At 36.7% G+C, this 18,668-nt stretch overlaps 1 protein-coding gene across 5 annotated transcripts in view; it reads left to right on the top strand.

The window, feature by feature from the left end:
- Positions 1-18,668, top strand: part of RALGPS2 (Ral GEF with PH domain and SH3 binding motif 2) — a 312,954-nt gene that overhangs the window by 195,748 nt on the left and 98,538 nt on the right. For all 5 annotated transcript variants that reach the window (XM_032631376.1, XM_032631382.1, XM_032631369.1 and 2 more), the window contains 2 exons: positions 283-333; positions 15,367-15,450. In XM_032631376.1, the coding sequence (XP_032487267.1) occupies positions 283-333; positions 15,367-15,450 (135 nt within the window). The remainder of the gene's footprint in view (positions 1-282; positions 334-15,366; positions 15,451-18,668) is intronic.

An 18,668-nucleotide genomic window follows, 5' to 3' on the forward strand; every position in this document is an offset into this window, starting at 1 on the left:
ATGTATGACCATGTTCAAATTTTTATAATTATTTTTATTTTGTAGCTTTACTTTATTTATCTCACAAAACAATATGAATAGGCATGAGATAATTAGAATTAATTATATTTAATGATATAAGGGCTAAATTTTCATTTTTTTAAGCCCTTATAAAACTGGGATTTCTTTCTGGTAAAGATTTGAGTACTCAATATGTTTTAGTACAGAATATAATTTTAATTGCAAATATATGTCACATTATGGAATGCCAAGAAATTGTAATTTTTTTACTTTTTATTTCAGGGTCAGATAACGCTAATGGATGTTCCAGTATTTAAAGCCATTCAACCAGATGTGAGTAGTTTTAAGAACTTTCCTTTAAAATATACAAGATGGTGAATTATAGTATCCCCAATTAAGAAGTTTTAGAAGTGACAAATTACACTTTATATTAATTTTTAAATGTTTAAAGCTTTTGATGTAACTTCTCTGTATATTACTCAAGGCCTCAAAAACTCATGTGGCATTCATAGCTATACACTGTTGAGTCATAGATAGTACTGTTTGAATCATTTTGGCTGATTTGGCTTCATCACTTTACTGAAGTATCTATTTTACTGATGAGAAAACAGAATGACATTTGTCCCCGACACACACCTAAGTGTTGGAACTGGCTTTCAGACTCTAAAAACTGATGCTTTTCCCACTCTTGTCAGGTAAGAATATTAATATGATTCTGTATCTCAAAACTAAGTCATTGATAATACCGACATATTCAGTACCATAAGATATTTTTTTAGTTCTTCTGGGAACAAAATATAGTGTATTTGTTGCAGTATTTTCAAGTCAACTATAACATAGATGTTACAGAAAACATCTGTATCTTCAGTGGTATAGACAGTATTAGTCCTGTGTTTTTCAAGTGAGTTACTTAATGTCTGAGTATCTCAAGTCTGTCACTTAACAAAATGAAAGGATGGGCCTGAATGATCTCTGAGTCTTTGTCATTTCCACAACTCTGTGTTTTTCTAACTTTCCTCCCTTACCATGGAGGGCACCCTCAATAGAACCATTAGTTTAGCAACAGAGGAAGAGAAACAATCTAGTCTATAAATAAGGCACAAACAGAAAATGGCTTTTGTATTTAAAAGATAGTAACTGAAATATTCATTTCCTCACATCCCCGAACAAAACAAAGCAAACTAAATTCTTTATAAAAATTACATTTTTTTGCCCTGAAGTTCAGCCATCTTCTCCTTAGACATATTTTTTTCCTTTTTTTTTTTTTTTTTTTGCGGTACACGGGCCTCTCACTGTTGTGGCCTCTCCTGTTGCGGAGCACAGGCTCCGGACGGGCAGGCTCAGGAGCCATGGCTTACGGGCCCAGCCACTCCGCGGCATGTGGGATCTTCCCGGACCGGGGCACGAACGCGTGTCCCCTGCATCGGCAGGCGGACTCTCAACCACTGCGCCACCAGGGAAGCCTCTATTTTTTTCCTTTTGAATAAACTGCAATTACTATATTTCTGTTTCATACAACATTAGTACCATCCAGTAGAAATATAATGTGAACCATTTCTATAACTTTACATTTTCTAGTAGCCACATTACAAATTAAAAAGAAACAAGTAAAATTAATTTTAATAATTGTACTTAACCTACTGCATCCAAAATAATTATCATTTCAACTTGTAATCAGTATATAAATTATTGAGATGTTGTACCCACTTTTTTCTGTACTAAGCCTTTGAAATTCAGTGTATATTGTATAATTACAGCACATCTTTATGTGGAGTTGCCACATTGCAAGTGCTTGTGCTTGGTAGTCATTTGTGGAGAGGGGTTTGACATTGAAGGTCTAGACAGTGACTATTACTTAAGGACATAAACTTCGGGTCAGTGGAAAATCTTTATTTCCCTGGGACATCTAACAGTGCTTTGTAAACTTCATAGAAGTGAACCTTAAAAATGCCCTTGACCCCACTTCCTGATCTAATTTAACACCAACCCCACTGATTTTTTTTTTAACCTAAGTATCTTATTTATCCATTCTCTCTCTACTCTCAACACCCCAATCCAAGACACCATTGTAACTCAGCTGAATTACTGCAGTGCCCTCTTACCTGATCTGTCCACATCCACCCTGACCCTTCTAAACTTTCTCTACCCAATAGCCAAGGTAATCTTTTCAACATGTAAATCTGCCCATTGGATTCCTCTGCTTATAATGCTTCAGTGGCTTCCTGTCACTCTGAGGGTAAAGACAAACTATCCTAATATCGTCTATAGATCTCTTCAAAGTTTTGCCTCCTCTTACCCATTCCAACCTTATCTTACACCTTTTCCACATTTTTCTGGTCTCACTGCAGTGGCCTTTTAGCCCCTCTCACCACTGAGCCTGTGTACATCCTAGTTAACTGCTACTCATCCTTCAGTTCTCAGATCAAGTTTGACTTTCTCAGGTGAGCTTTTCTTCTCTTCCTACAGGCTCTCCCAGCACTTCCTAGTTCTTCACTGGACTTGTCAGTTGCAGTTTTACATGTATGTGTTGTGGTTCAACAAGTATTTACTGAGTGTCTATTCTGTGCTAGGCACTGGCTTACAGCACTGAAGAGACTAAAATTCCTGCCCTCATGCATCTTATATTTGAGTGAGGTGAACTGGCACTGTGTCATGAAAAACATGGAACAAGCCAGAAGAGGACAGGGCGGCGTAAGGGCAGTGGGAGCTGTGATTTTAGATAGGATGGTCAGAAAGGCTTCACTGAAAAGGTGCCTTCTGAGAAAGACCTGAACGAGGTGAGAGAGCAAGCCGTACTGGTGTTTAGGGGAAGAGTGTTCCAGGCTGAGAAAACAGTACTGATACTTACTACCATAAGTTTCGTTCTTAGTTCTTTCAGGAACAAAATATAGTGTGTTTGTTGTAGTATATACAAGTCTGCAATGGCCCTGGATACTTTTCATTATACTTTTATTTTATGACTTTATAATATGACTGTGTGTTGTATTTTAGAGACAAGAAAGAAATCAAGGAAGGCATTTTTTGTTAAAGGAGACTAACATTTATTATGCATCTACCCATTGTAAGCCATTTATTATGCTCACATAAGGGAAAAGATTACTGGTGTGAGGTGTGAAGCCCAGGGCAAAAGCCAGTGAGCTGCAGTGAGTGAGCACAAGGGTCTAGTAGAAAGTGAGAAACGTAGAGAGGGCTGGATGGCATGGTGCCTTGAAAACCGTTCCTCTGAAAAAGATCGGAAGGTAGGGGAGGGTTTTGAGCAAACAAGTGACATTTTCTGACTTGGGTTTTAAGTAGCTCTTCCTGACTACTGACCAGGGTATGTGGGGAGGCAAGCCTGGGGGTGGGGAGGGGCTGGTACCAAGAACTGAATCAAGGAGACCAGGTGAGAGATGAAGGTGGCTTGCATCAGGGTGTGAGGGAAGAGGTGGTGAGAAGTTGTCAGGCACTGTATGTGCAAGAGGAGTCAAGGATGATGACAAGGTTTTTGGCCTGACACCGGACACATGTAGTTGATAGTCTCTGAGATGGAAAATTGTTAGTATTGTGTTCATAGCTCCTGGGGCTGCCATTTATATAGAATAGACAGTGTAGCCTGTGGAGAAGGGCCAGAGGAGCAGGTTTTGAAGGAAGAGCCTGAGTTCAGCTTTGGACATGTTTAGTTTTACCTGCCTGTTGGACAGCCACAGAGAATGTTAAGTTACGTAACATATACTAGCATATATTTTCAGTTCAGACTGGAAGTGTAAGCTTGGGAGTTGTCAGTGTAGGGATATTTAAAGCATAGGTGAGATTACCAAGAGGGTGAATACAGATGCAGAAAAGAAGGGACCTATTTAGTGTTGAGGAGGAGCTAACAAAAGAAACTGAGAAGCAGCAGCCGGTGATTTAGGAGGAAACCTAGGTTAGTGTGAAATTCGATGAACCAAGTGAAAGACATTTTTAAGAAGGAAGGCGTGATCAGGTACAAAGTGGTGTTAATCATGTGCTTGTTTGTTTATTGCTTGCCACTTCTGCTAGGTTTTAAGCTACATGAGGACACTTAGGTCGGATAATTTTGCTTTCACTATTTTATCTGTCTGGCATGTAGTAGGAACTCAGTATTTAGAATGAGAAAATGAACAGTGTTTAGTAAATGTTTGTTCAATGAGAGAATGTCTTAAAAAATTGAAATAGGAACCCTTGGAAGAAAAGCTGTAGCACCAAAATATTCTGATGTATCCATCTCATATAATCATCAAGATTACATTAAATCTGGCAGCGTAAACAGGACTTTGTCATCTGGCAGAAAAATGTTTTCTAATTTATCCTGAGATATTTAAGACATACCACAAGGCATATGTAATGAGATGAACCTCTCATCTCAACCTTCAGCCTAAGCAGTACTGTCGAAGCCACTCTGCGTCCTCCCATATTCACCTCTCTTCCCTCCTCCCACCAAAGGAACCACTATCCAGTATTGATCTGTATCATTCCTGTGCATTTAGATACAGATTTTCTGTAAGTATATGTATCCCTTAGCAATATGTGCTTTTGCAGGTTTCAGATTTTTTTATGTAAGTGGTATCCTGTTTTTTTCTTCTTTAGCTTCTTATGTCTAACATCGTTGACTAGCATCCATGTTTATACTCTAGGGCATTAATTACTGAGTTGTAGCGCGTTAGCATCCTTAAATTTATTAAATACTGCCAAATTGTTTTCCATGTTGTTTGTACAGATATTATTATGTGAAACTCTTGCTATTGATAACTTTAACAGAAGATTTTTTAAGCCACGATGGTGGCCAATCTAATGTATTAGTCTCATTTATTAGCATAAAATGGTGTCTACCTTATTATGTAGTTCGAATATTAACTTTATAAAGAATGAATTATTTTTGTTAAATTCAAATTTAACCTCAGATATGAAAAGATAGTGTTATCACTGAACCCAGTAAATTTATCCTCATGTTTCTGCCCATTATACCAGTGTTCGTTCTACTTTATATATAATTTTATGTAAAACTTTAAAAACTATATATATATATATATTATGAGACTATTAAAAAGATCTTTAGTTAAGTTACACTAAAACTGTTTCAATCAAAACTCATTATTATGTGTGAATATCCACATGTAACTTTATTTCAGGTGATGATTTATTCACATTTTCTGAAATAAAATGTGTTCTAAATTTGAGCTTTGAAGATTATAGATTCTGAATCCAACTATGTGGTTTAGTGATTTTTCTTGCAAATTGGTGATTGAACCACACAGGTCTCACTCAGTTTTTTACAATAGAGGCAATTTGTGAGTTATTTGAAACTTATTAAAATATATAACTCCTATTAATTCTGTTCCCTAAGTAGGTCCCTGTCATTCTTACCAGTTTGTGGCATTCTGTATTCCCAAGTCATTCATATCAAGCAGAATTTGTTTAAACTTTTGTCCCTAAACTTATTCTTGACTTGTAGAAAGAAAGGGGCAGCTATAAGAAGCACAGTTGTTTTCTTAGAATAAAGCTGCTTATCTGACTGTCTGTTACACTGTCTACCTCAGAATTGCTCAGGGAAAAAAGAAAAATTCCAAGCCTTTTATTTCCCTCTAAAAACTATTGGCCTTATCTTTGAGATGTTAAAAATTATTTTTTATTATATAGGGACTGGCCTTAGTCGTCCGTAAAATACTGGACAACGAAATCACATCTTCAAGTAAGCAGATCTGAAGCAAACATAATGCTAAGTCTGGTTTTTCTCCAACCTTGTATCACACTTGAAATTACCTCAGAGTGAAGGAAAACAAAAGAACAGATTTCAACACTTTGTTTCTTAGTTTTTTGTTTTATGGTAGAGAAGAATAGAAAAACATGTTCACCAATGAAAAGAATTTAATGGTAAAGGAAAAGTCCAGTAATTTTAAAAACTACTTAGTAGGAATATAATTACATGTTTGCTCTGGTTTTAGTTTTTAAGGTCCCCTGTCTGAGTGATTTGTACCATTTATCCACTTTTAATACCAGTCAGAAACCTTCGAGTCATTCTTTTCCCTTCTCCCTGCATCCTCTTTCCTCTGTTCTCCAGTATCTCCGGTCGATTTTCCTTCCTAAATAACTTTTCTCCCCTTCCCTATGAACTCTGAAGGGTATTTATTAAAAGAGCACAATGTTTTTTCAGGGCTGCAGCTCATTGGCTCTAGAAGTATGAACATTCCTTAGTGCCTGTACATGGTTGCTGGGCCTGAGACAGGTCTCAGCTCAATCTGTTATCTGTATATACTGGTGGATCCCCCTTCATCTGAACACTTTGCCCTGATATTCCCATAGTTAGTGCTACAGAAATCCTAAGAATCTTCACTTGCCCATTGTCCCAAGCAGCATGGCCAAATTTGGAAGCTTCTATGGATAGTGTGATCCCTCTCACACAAAACCAGTCTTTTCATTCTTCTCCCCTCCTCCTAATAAGTAGCCATTTCTTAGTGATAGGGACTGGAAGGAAACACAATAATATGGTTGCTGGCACTGAAGTTATACTGATTACAAGGAAGGAGAAAAGTTAGTAGCTCCATCATCTGCACTCACCCTCTGTTAATATGTCCTTACAACTCTCACTTCCACAGAGTTGCTCACTGTCTTTTTGTTCCTGTTGTTCTTTAAGTTAAACCAGTTTTGGGGGTAAATTTCCATGTATTTTGCTGCCTCTTTTTCTTTTTTAATCAGTGTCCAACATTCACAGCTGTCTGAATGGGTGCTCAGAAAATTCTTAATTACTTAATTTCACTTCCTTTAAAATTTATTTTAAAGCCCTTTGAATCCCAAAAGATAATTTTTAGTGGCAAACATAAAAGCAATGAGCCAGAAGAGATGCATTTTTGTTTCAGCTTTGCCATCTATAGATTGTGCCAGTAATATAACCTATTTCATATCTTCAGCCTTTCTTAAAAAAAAAAAAAAATTAAATGTGTGAAATAAGGGATTTTGGACTACTTGACCTTTAAAATACCTTCTAGGGACTTCCCAGTGGCACAGTGGTTAAAGAATCCACCTGCCAATGCAGGGGACACCGGTTCAAGCCCTGGCCTGGGAAGATCCCACATGCCACAGAGCAACTGAGCCCGTGCGCTTCAACTACTGAGCCCACGCGCTTCAACTGCACTCTAGAGCCTGCATGCCGCGACTACTGAAGCCGCGAGCCACAGCTACTGAAGCCCACGCGCCGGGAGCTGGTTCTCCACAACAAGAGAAGCCGCCGCAATGAGAAGCCTGTGCACTGCAACAAGGAGTAGCCCCCGCTCACCGCAACTAGAGAAAGCCCGCGCGCAGCAACAAAGACCCAGCACAGCTGAAAATAAATAAATAAATTTTATTTAAATAAGTAAATAAAATAAAATACCTTCTAGGTCTTTTGAGAAATTCCTGGAAGTAGAATAATTTTGGGGGGTGACTTCAGAGTAATAGCTTCAGTTAAGTGAAGCTGTCAATCAGTAATAAACAGGACTTTGACCAAAACTGCAGAAGTCTTAAGGAGGTGATAACTGTTGGGGGTGGTCATAAGTCAAGTTCTTAGAGATTGGGGGTCTCACTAGAACGTAAATTCCACAAGGGCAGAAACTTGTCTGCTCTTTTCACTGATGTATCTATAGTGCTTGAATAATACTTGTTCAATATTTGAGTTTGATGAGTGACCATTCCAAGGCTTTATCCTGTACAGCCTACAGGCATATCGTCTTCCATTGTTTATCATGTTTGGAGTTATTTTTGCAAAAGTCTGTTACCCAGTCCAAGAATGTAACTTTTATAAAGTAACACTCATTCTATGGAACAGAATTTTTTTCCCCTCTGCCCACAGTTCAGAACCATTTTCTTCCCTAGTATGAATTCTTCAGTGTTCAGTAAGGGCGAAAGTTTACCATAAGGGAAACACTCATTAATTTCAAGTATGAATTTTCTGGTATTTAATTGAAGCTCAGCTCTTGTTAAAGTTTTCCCACATTTCTTATACGCATAGGTTGCCCCAGTATGATTTCTCTTCTGATTGTGAAGGTTTTTTTTCTTTTAGAAAGCTCTTACACATTTACAGGGCTTCCTTCCATTGTGAGTTCTTTCATGTTGAGGAAGCAATGACTGTATTCTGAAGATTTTTCCATGTTTATTACATTCATAGGATTTTGGGGGTTTTTTTCTATTATGAATTCTCTGATGCTCTATAAAGCTTGTATTTCTCCTGGAGGCATTGCCACGTTCATTACGCCGATGGGGTTTCTCTTCAGAATGAGTATTATGTTATTCAACACAGGATGAGTTATGACACAAAGCTCTCCTGCAATCAGGCTCTCTCTCCAATAGCAATTCTCTGGTGATTTTGATCAGTCTTAAGTAAGGGGGGTGAACTGCGCTTGAAATCTGTACTGTAGTCATTATGTTGAATAACGTTTACCTCTCTCATGAGGTTCCCAAGTGTTTATAAAGTGACAGGCTCTGACTGAAAGTCCTGTGATATGTATTACATTCAAAGAAGAAAGTTCCACACTTTATTCTGGTAGGTCAATATAATAAGTCATTTAGATTATATCAATAAACACATTAAATACAAAGGATAGATAAGGCCCTCCTGTATAACGGGGATACACTAGAGATTGAGGAAGAATTCTGGTTAAATGAGGGAAAGTACATAATAGGTCATTCTGAATCTTATTAAAGCATTTCCGAAAAACTTACAATTGAGCTATTTCTGACAATATGTATAAAGAGCTTTCTCTATGCGAAATTTCTTCTGTATGCAAACAGCCTATAATCTTGGCAACGTCCAAAATTCCAACATCAGGAATATCATAATTCTGTCCTTGTTTTAATGAAAATTATCATTTTCATTAGAATTAAAATGTAAAAATCCATGAATATAGTGGGAGGTTTGAAGAAAGCAAAGAAGACATGTGACTCTTCTTGTGGACTAGAAAAAGCTAGCTGTTTGTTTTGTCAGTTCATATTATTGCTGTTCCTTACTGCGAACTTCCTTTATATACAGTCAGGGCAGGCTTAGATTAGAACTAGGGAAGATAAATGTTGACTAGGAGAGTAGGTATATCACAGTATCAGTGGCAGAAGATAGCTTCTGCCTTTCTCTCTGATCTCCCTATAGAGGTGGCTTTAAGGTATTGGAAGGAGGGAGGTTGGGGGAGGAAAGAATGTGAGTACATTACATTACAGAAAAGTGAGGTGGTGTTTTTGATTTAACATATTCCATTAGAATTATATAGTTTCAGGGTTTATCCTACCCATTAAGAATATAGGAATCGCGGTGAGCCCCTCATCTCAGGGTGAGCGCTCATCTATGGCTGAGACTTCTTTCCAAAGAGCCATACAGGCTGAATGCTAATGGCTGTATTATGCCCCTGTAAAGCTTCCAGCTTTTGAGCCTAGGAATGCCTCAGCAGCAGTCATCTTCTCACTCTGAGGGCCCCCACGCCCCACAGTCTTTTACAAATTCCATTGCTTTTTCTTTCCTTGCCTCAGTCTCTTTCTACATGCTGGTCTATATTGGCCTTTTCTCTTCTTCTATCTATAGGTATCCCTACAACATCACCCTTAGAGCAGTGCTTTTAAAAGTATTGGAACCTACAAGATGAAATTTAGATCAAGAATTTGACTTTACAGAACAAACCTACAAGACGTAAGAGAAGCTGTGGCTCCTGTGAAATTCAGTAGTTCTTTCATAGGGTAGGTGGTCATCAGTTGTGGTGTTTGCCTTCCCACGTGCTTCCAGAATAATCTGTTTAATGGCTCAAAATGAGTCCATGAATATACTTTCAAATACACTTTTAATGACTATTAAGAAATCGCCTTTGTATATGTGAGTTACTGTTAGAAGATTTCTCTTCACTGCCTGATTTAAAAATTGAATGTTGAATCCATTTGAACAAATTTTAAGAGGCATCAAGGCGGTTCTGTTTCATTTAGCCTTTGCTAAAACAGAGGCTTATTTACGCAGTGTACTCAACTTGAATCAGTCTTATTCATAAGTTAGACCCCCCAAAAAACGTCTTTTGAGTCACTAAGTTACTTTAACTTTTTGGTGTTCGTGGGAAATGGATTAGTATAGAATAACTTGACCTGGCTGATAAGCTGTCAATACAAGATGATCTGGTAGGTGAATTTATTTCTTAGATTGTCTAGTGTCACTTGGAGAAAGAGTCTAGGTTCTGAGACAAAAAGAGACAGAGACAAAGGGAAAAGCATCTTTTTTCTCACAGAGATATTTAGTGGCTATTGGGAGGTTGAGATGGGGCAGGGCAAAATTCCTTTAAGGCCAGTTAACCATAAATGCATGTCAAGGTTTAAGAAGAAAGTACTGGATGAGTTCCTGGAGTCCCAGTGCAATGCCTACTTCATAATCCATTAAGTTGGTTTTTGTTTTCGTTGTTTTTTAAACTTTTTATTTTGAGGTAATTACAGTTTCACAGGAAGTTGCAAAAAATAGTACAAGGATAATTTTAGATTCACAATATCAAACCCAGGAAATGGATGTTTGTACAAGACATGTCTGTATAGTTCTGAACCGTTTTACCTTTTTTTTTTTTAATTTATTTTTGGCTGCGTCGGGTCTTCGTTGCTGCGTGTGGGCTTTCTCTAGTAGTGGCGAGCGGGGGCTACTCTTCGTTGCGGTGCATGGGCTTCTCATTGTAGTGGCTTCTCTTGTTGTGGAGCACGGGCTCTAGGTGCGTGGGATTCAGTAGTTGTGGCATGTGTGCTCAGTAGTTGTGGTGCACAGGCTCTAGAGCGCAGGCTCAGTAGTTGTGGCGCATGGGCTTAGTTGCTCTGCGGCATGTGGGATCTTCCCGGACCAGGGCTTGAACCCATGTTCCCTGCATTGGCAGGCGGATTCTTAACCACTGCGCCACCAGGGAAGGCCACGTTTCATCACTTGTGTAGATTTGTCTTATTGCTACCCCCATCCAGATACAGAACTATTCCATCACCACAAAAGATTTCTCATTTGTGCTACCCCTTTATAGTCACACCCATCCTACTCCCACCCTCATTCCCCACCATCCTTAACTCCTGGCAGCCACTATGCTGTTCTCTATAGCCCTAGTTTGTTGTTGTCTTAGATGGGCTAGTAATGTAACATTGTTTCAAAGGGGAAATGTTTTCTGAAGCAGAGACTACTAAAGTTTTTAAGAACCTGCTTGTTCTTATTTTTTAATTATAAGTTTCTTTAGGATGGAGGGCTCCAATGGAATTTTAACCTATTTGCTCCCAAGTAATGTGACTGGAGGTTCATTTAACTCCTGCCTTCTTTCAGTCTGCTTCAGAGTTTTATTAAAGGGGAAAAGCATTTTTTCATTAAGCTAATGGTGTTGAAATGTCCCCAAAATTGAATGGATTTTTCAAAATGTCTTAGCATTTCTTAGTTGAGGAATCAGAAAAGCATTAAAAAAATTTTAATGTAAAAAATAAGGCCACAATTCACTAATACCTTTGTCTGTGTTCCTTATCATAATAAATTATAATGATAAAGATAGGATCAAATGAGTTGATATGTCTAAAGCACTTAGAACAGTGCCTGGCACATAGTGATCTCTATGTTAGTTTTAACTATTATTTTTATTGCTGCTGTTAAGACATATGTTCTCAGGAAGAAAGGACTTTTTAAGCACAAAATCAGAAGATGAGATCACGCAGAAAAGGACAGGTGTATTGGCTACTTTAAACAAACAAAAGCCAGCCCCCATATGCACATAAAGAAGATTGGGAAGATGTTTACATAGGTTTATTCAGGTGGTGGGTTTATAGGAGATTTACGGCCCCCTAACCCCCATTTTCTATTTAACAAATACATTTAGCGACCATAATTCCTCTTACAGTTGGGGAAGTTAAAGTATAATATATAGAAAGGGAATTAAATATACCTAGTTTTGATATGACTCTTGTGAACTGACACTCAGTAGTGCTAGTATAAATGATTCAGTATTTCAGAAGGGCAGTTTGACAAGGATCAAGACCTTGAAAGGTTCCTACTCTTTGACCTAGTGATTTCACTCCTAGGACTATATATTTAGGAAATGATCAGAAATGTTGGAAAAGGTGCAAGAATGTTCATTATAGTGTAACCTTACTTATAATAGGAAAATGCCTTATCAAATGGCTTGATAAGTTTAATAGCAATTTGTTAGAGACACTTTGATTATAGAATTAATATAAATATGGAAATTAACTGGTTAAAAAACAAATTCAGAGTTGATGGATTTAAATCTAGGAATTTTGTCCTAAACTGTGACATCTTTATATGGTTGTATAAATAGGCTGTGATTTTTAGAAAGAACAAACATGTCTTCCAGAAGTTTGATGTTTTTAATATAGTTATTATATGTCATTTTATGTTAATATCTACCACTAAATATTTTCTGTCTCTACAGGGAGATAATGTGCAATGAGCATGTATCTAGGCTGAGTATCAAGTACCAAAAATTTCTTTTACTGTAGAGTTGCTTCTGTCATTTTTTTTTTCCGTCAGTAATTTCGAATTTGAAAGTTGCAATTTAATTTTAGCTTTAAAAAAAGTAATTCATATCTTCAGAGCATTTACTGTTTATCTGTTGTGTTAAAGTGATAATTTTCATCACTTTCTTCAGTATTACCTGTCTCAATTGCTCAAGCCAGAAACTTGGGAATTGTAGTACTTCTGGATACCTCATTCTTAGCTTACACTGTGTGGATCCAGTTTTTGACCAAGTCCTGCCTACCTCCAAAATATCTTGAATATTTTACCAGTTTTTTTCAATATCCACTGACACTACCCTACTCAAGGAACATTACCTTTTTCTTGAAGTATTATAATATCATCACAACTATTTCCTCAGTCTTCCCTTGAATCAATTCATTCTTCTTTGTTTCTATTTTATTTTAAAATTTTATTGAAGATATGCATATATCATGTTTAAGAAGCCATATATTTCCATAGGAGAACAAAATATAGCACTATCCTGTTGCTCCCACCCTTCCAGCCTCCACCCTTGAGCCCCACGCCCATCCAAGTCTCTTTGTGTTTCTTATTTGGAGGAATTTATGTTTTTAAGATAATATGTCTAAATGCCTATTGCTTATGATTTTTCAAATTTTGGATATGATTTATTGATTCTCTACTATAGAAGATGATTTCAGTCTCTTATTTTCTCTTCCTCTCACATTTACACAATTTACTTCCTCCTCTTTCTGTGTAGTTATGTCACAGTTTTGACATGAGTAAGTAATACTGGCTCAACCATTCTTTACAAGTGTAGAGAAAGCTAAAGAACAGTTGAGCCATGATTACTTAAATTTTGTTTTCCTTGAGCTAAATAACTTACTTTAGCTTTCTCTCTACATTTGTCACTAATTTTTCTGCCAGAAGTGAATGTAGTGAGTGTGTTTTCTCAATGTGTTCAAACACTCCAGATATTGCTTCATCTTTCAGAGATGTCTCTCTTCGAATTTCCATCCTTGCTACTTACCATCTGGACTGTTGTTCTTAAGGTCTGCTCATTGCTTTGTCCCAGGATCTCCCTTTACTGTTTATCTGGGAATTTCCAATATTTTCTTTCTATGTTGGTTCCTTGGTTTCCTGGATCTTGTCTTCCTTTTTCTTTGCTAGTTTGTTTTGATGGAACACATATTCTACTAGCTCTCTGATAATAGGTGCATATAAGGCAAATTCTCTTGAGACTTTCGTGTCTGAAAATGTCTGTGGTATACTTTCATACTTAATTGATATTTTTGTTGGATAAAGAATTCTAGGATTTTGAAGGCTTTGTTTCAGTTGTCTTTTTAACTTCTAGGGTTGCTATTGAGATTTCTGATACCTTCTGATCCCTATTTTTCTGTAGGTGATCTGTTTTTGTTTTGTTCTGTTTTTGAACTGATAGATTTTATGATTTCTTTGTCTCCAGTGTGCTACAGATTTTTGATGCTAGGCCTTGGTTTGAGTCTTCTTTTTCTTTTTTTTTTTTTTTAATCTCTTGTAATGGGCATTAGACAGGTCTTTTGTCCTTCAAGTTCTGGAGGTATTTTCTTGAATTAGCATTTTTTTTTTTTTTGATAAGTTACTTTCCTCTATTTTCTCTGTATTCTCTTAAAATTCTTTTTATTATTCAGAAGTTGACTCTAATGGACTCTTCTAATTAACGTAATATTTTTGCTCCTACTTTTAGCTTATTGTTTAAAAGATATTATCACCTTTATCTCACAACTCTTCTGTTGATTTTTAAATTTCTTGTATTATATTTTCATGTCCAAAAGTTTTGTTTTCTAAATATTTCTTATTTGTATCCTTCTGTTTTTGCCATTTAATGGGAGAAATATCTGTCTGAAAGTAATAATTATATGGTTTTGTCCTTTTCTTTTCTCAGTTTTCTTTTGTTCTCTGCCCTAACTTGATTTCTTCAGAGGGTTTTCTTTTTTCCTATGGATTCTCTCTCTTTCTGGTGGTGGTGGTTGTATTACAGCAGGGTTCTTAACCTATTTTGAACCTTGAACCCTTTTGGCAAACTGAAGCTTCTGGAACTGAACCCTTCTTTAATATCAAAGGAAATCAGTCCTAATAAGATACACTTATTAAAATATTTTTAAAAACTGTTCTATGGCAATACATGTGCCTCTTTATTAACATATTAAGTAAGATTTATAGGTGATGAGATTACAACTTCAAAGTAGTGATGAGGGTAAATGATATTTTTGAGATATCTGTACCAGTTGTAATGTGCTGTGAAAATATCTGATTTTTATTAGTGACAAAGTCACATGTATTGACAATTCTTCTATAATTTGTAGTCTGCATGTATAATTAAAAGGAATGTCATTTCAGTTAGAGGTTAGTGTAAAACAAAAATTTAATTTTTTTTTTTTTTACATCCAAGTTCTTGTGCCCTTTGAATTCTATTGATAGACCCTGTGGGGGATCAAACACTCCTTTATTAGAGGTTTCTTCAAATACCTGGGGTCGTTGGCTGTCAGCTCAAAGACTGAGGTACTAGAAAGCTGATTGAAAGCTCTGAATGAATGACTGGGGCTTGACAACTAGTGGGCTTCACTCTATGTTGTGGGATGCTCAGCTTTCATTGTTTGTAGATAGATTTTTCCTCTTGGGATTCAAACCTCTTGAAAGAAGAACCCATCATTCTGCATATGGAGTATAAGTCTAATTATCTGTGTTCACATAGACAAGTAATTTTGCCCTCTTATATTCTAATAAAATTTCCTTTTGTGTTTTAACTGAATGGTTATGCTATTAAATGTGTTCATATTAAATAAAACAGTTCTGGGAAAGTACACAACTGTCTTTAATGCTTTGAAACCATTAATGCAACAGGAAAACTGGGCTATTTCATGAATTTATATTTAATTTTCAACTTAATTTTTCAGGAGCTTTCAAGTTGTGGATGGAATAAAAAGGAAAAATACAGTTCTGCACCAAATGCGGTTGCCTTTACAAGAAGATTTAATCATGTGAGTTGCTTATAAAATTTTGATATTTAGTTTCTGAAATTCAATTTCTCAGTTTATAATTTTCATTAAGAAATAGCTTTAAGTTTTTACATCAATTCTAGAGCATTTTCAGCCAATATCTCTTCAAATATTGTCTCTGCATGATCTCTGTTTTTTTCCTTCTGTAATTCCTATTGGAAATTTACTGGAACTTGACATTCTTTCCTACTTGTATCTTAACCTTTCATATTTCATCTATCCCTTTGTGCTCTGTTCTGCATGATTTCCTCAGATCTATATTTCAGATCACTAATTCTTTTCAGATGTGTCAAATCTGTTTCAAATCTATGTGCTTTTACACTAGTGTCATTTTTTTTCTTATTTTTAAAATTTCTTAAATCATTTTCAACTTTTTATTTTATAATTTCTGTTATTATCCAAAGTCCTGGGAGTACTAATTCTCTGTATCTGCTGATCCTTACTCAAAATGGTTTGTTTTCTTACGATTTTGTAATTTTGAATTGAGAGCTCATGTTCATTTAAGCTTTAGCTGTGGGAATTTTGCTGCTGCCTAGATTGAGGGTGTATACTGTCTAAGAGGCATTTTGTTTGCTTTTGCCAATACCAAGGGCTATTACAGAACTAGGACTATTTTTTTATGTTTTATGTTTTGGTTGGGGAACATCTGTACTGAAAGTTTAAGCTCCAAATCCAATTAAGGGCAAGTTACAAATTCTTGTGAAAGGCTTAATTTTCTCTTTCTTCTGTGTCATCTCCCTCTGTCAGTAGGTGAATTGTTTAGTCTACTTTTTCACCAAAATTGTAGCCCTTTGAAGATCCCTTAGATAGGAACAGACAGGGGACGGTAGAGGTGTGAGGCCTTATATTATGACTTTGAAGGAGTATTAAATCCCTAGTCCCTATGCTCTTGAGAGGAAATCTTCCAAGGACAGCTGTAGTACCCTTTCCTTTTTTGCCTTTATTTCCTTTGTTTTTGACCTCTAGTGAAATCTTTTCTTTTCCTTTCAAGTTAGTTATACACTTTTTAAAAAATGGTTGGGGTTTAAAAATGGGGTTTATAGCAGATAGTTTCTCAAGTTACTTGGTTCACTGTATACCCAAAATGGAAATGAGTTAAAGTTTTTTTTTTAATTAGATTAAACCATTATTAAGGGGCCTAGACAAACGTGTCTTATACTGAATTCCTTATTTAAGCTATTTAGAAGTTTTAAAATTTTTCTGAGGTGGTCACAATTTATCATCACAGTAAAACTTTTTTCTTCGCCATACAAAAACATTGTAACAATACCCATAAATTTGACTTTAGATTTTTAAGCACTCATATTCTTCTCTTTTTTTTCATATTATTCTTAAGTAAGCCAAAAGGTTGTTAGAGCCAAATATGTCACAGTGTACCAAAAGCTCTTATGCTTAATCAAGATTACAGTTGATCTATAATAAGCTCCATTACTTAGTTATTCCATTACTGTTATTTTTCTCCTAGGAGGGTGTTAGGAAATCTGAAGGTAGCAAATTACAAAGGAAGTTACAGAGAGTCTTTTATTTTTAAAGTGAGTTTCTTGTAGGACTTCCTTGGTGGTGCAGTGGTTGAGAGTCCGCCTGCCAATGCAGGGGAGACGGGTTCGTGCCCTGGTCCAGGAAGATCCCACATGCCGCGGAGCAGCTAGGCCCGTGAGCCATGGCCTCTGAGCCTGTGCATCTGGAGCCTGTGCTCCGCAATGGGAGAGGCCACAACAGTGAGAGGCCCGCATACCACAAAAAAAAAAAAAAAAAAAAAAAGAGTTTCTTGTAGATAGCATATAGTTGGGTCTTCCTTTTTTTTGGTCTGGTCTGACAATCTCTGCTTTTCAATTTAGACCTAGAAAAAAATGCAAAGAGAGTTTCTGTATATCCCTAACCTCCCCTAATCTTAACATCTTAGGTAAGTATAATATAGCTATCAGAGCCTGGAAATTAACATGGGTACAATACCATTAACTAAACTAAGGGCCCTATTCAAATTTCTTCAGTATTCCCACCAATATCCTTTTTGTTGTTGTTCCAGGATACCATTTTGGATCCCACATTGCATTTAGTTGTCACTAATTCCAACAAAAGAGTTATTTTGGAGTCTGTTTCTTTTTAATGCTTTTTCTCTTAACAGTCAACTTTGAATCTGTTTCTTTGTGTGTCTGGTAATTTTTTCAATTGTATTGTCATCATTATGGATAATATGTTATAGAGATTCTGGATTTTGTTGTCTTCTTTAGAAAAGTATTGATTTTTATTTTATCAGGCAGTTAACTTGGCTGGACTCAAAGTCTAAATTCTGTCTCTCCTTGGAGAACATGTTTCTCCTTGGAGAAGTCTTTCCAGATTTTATCTTCATTTGGGCTTCTTTGAGTTTCCCTTGCATGTGCACAATTGCATGGTCAGCCAGAGATTTGGATGGCATTTTTTTTTTTTTTTTTGTGGTACGCGGGCCTCTCACTGTTGTGGCCTCTCCCATTGCGGAGCACAGGCTCTGGATGCGCAGGCTCAGCGGCCATGGCTTATGGGCCTAGCCGCTCCGTGGCATGTGGGATCTTCCCGGACTGGGGCACGAACCCATGTCCCCTGCATCGGCAGGCGGACTCTCAGCCCCTGCGCCACCAGGGAAGCCCCTGGATGGAGTTTTTATATAGATTTGGGGGATTTTTCTCGCCTTTCCAGAATTTCCCCCCTCACTTTCTAGCCAATTGTCCTCTGACTTTCAAAGCCATTAAGACTGTGGCCTTCTGCTTGAGTTTCTGGTGCTCCACATTGTAACTGGTGAATGTCCTCAGACAATAAACTTTATAAGTGCAGTTCTCACCCAGTGCATCTTACTTTTTCCAAAGATCTGTTCTCCAGTTTCTGCCTTCTTTTGGTTCCTCTCTTGTGCTTTTAATAGTTGTTTTTATAATTTGTAATTATAATCAGATGAGCATTTCCAAAGATACCTGCTTCTCCACATTACCAGAAATGGAACTCTCCCCCATCCTTTTAAAACTATGATTTTTTATTAATTATCGAAACAGTAACGTACATTGCAGGGAAACTGTAACAAGGCAGAAATTTATTAAAAGGTGGGGGGAGAAATCACCCTGAGGTGACTGTTGTTAACATTTTTAGTATATATTCTTCCATTCTTTATTTTTTTACTAATCTCACAGAAATAATGCTGTGTACATGTAATTTACAGTCCTACTGTCTTAACA

Source organism: Phocoena sinus, chromosome 1 (assembly GCF_008692025.1).
Source record: "Phocoena sinus isolate mPhoSin1 chromosome 1, mPhoSin1.pri, whole genome shotgun sequence".
In the NCBI taxonomy this organism is placed as follows: domain Eukaryota; kingdom Metazoa; phylum Chordata; class Mammalia; order Artiodactyla; family Phocoenidae; genus Phocoena; species Phocoena sinus.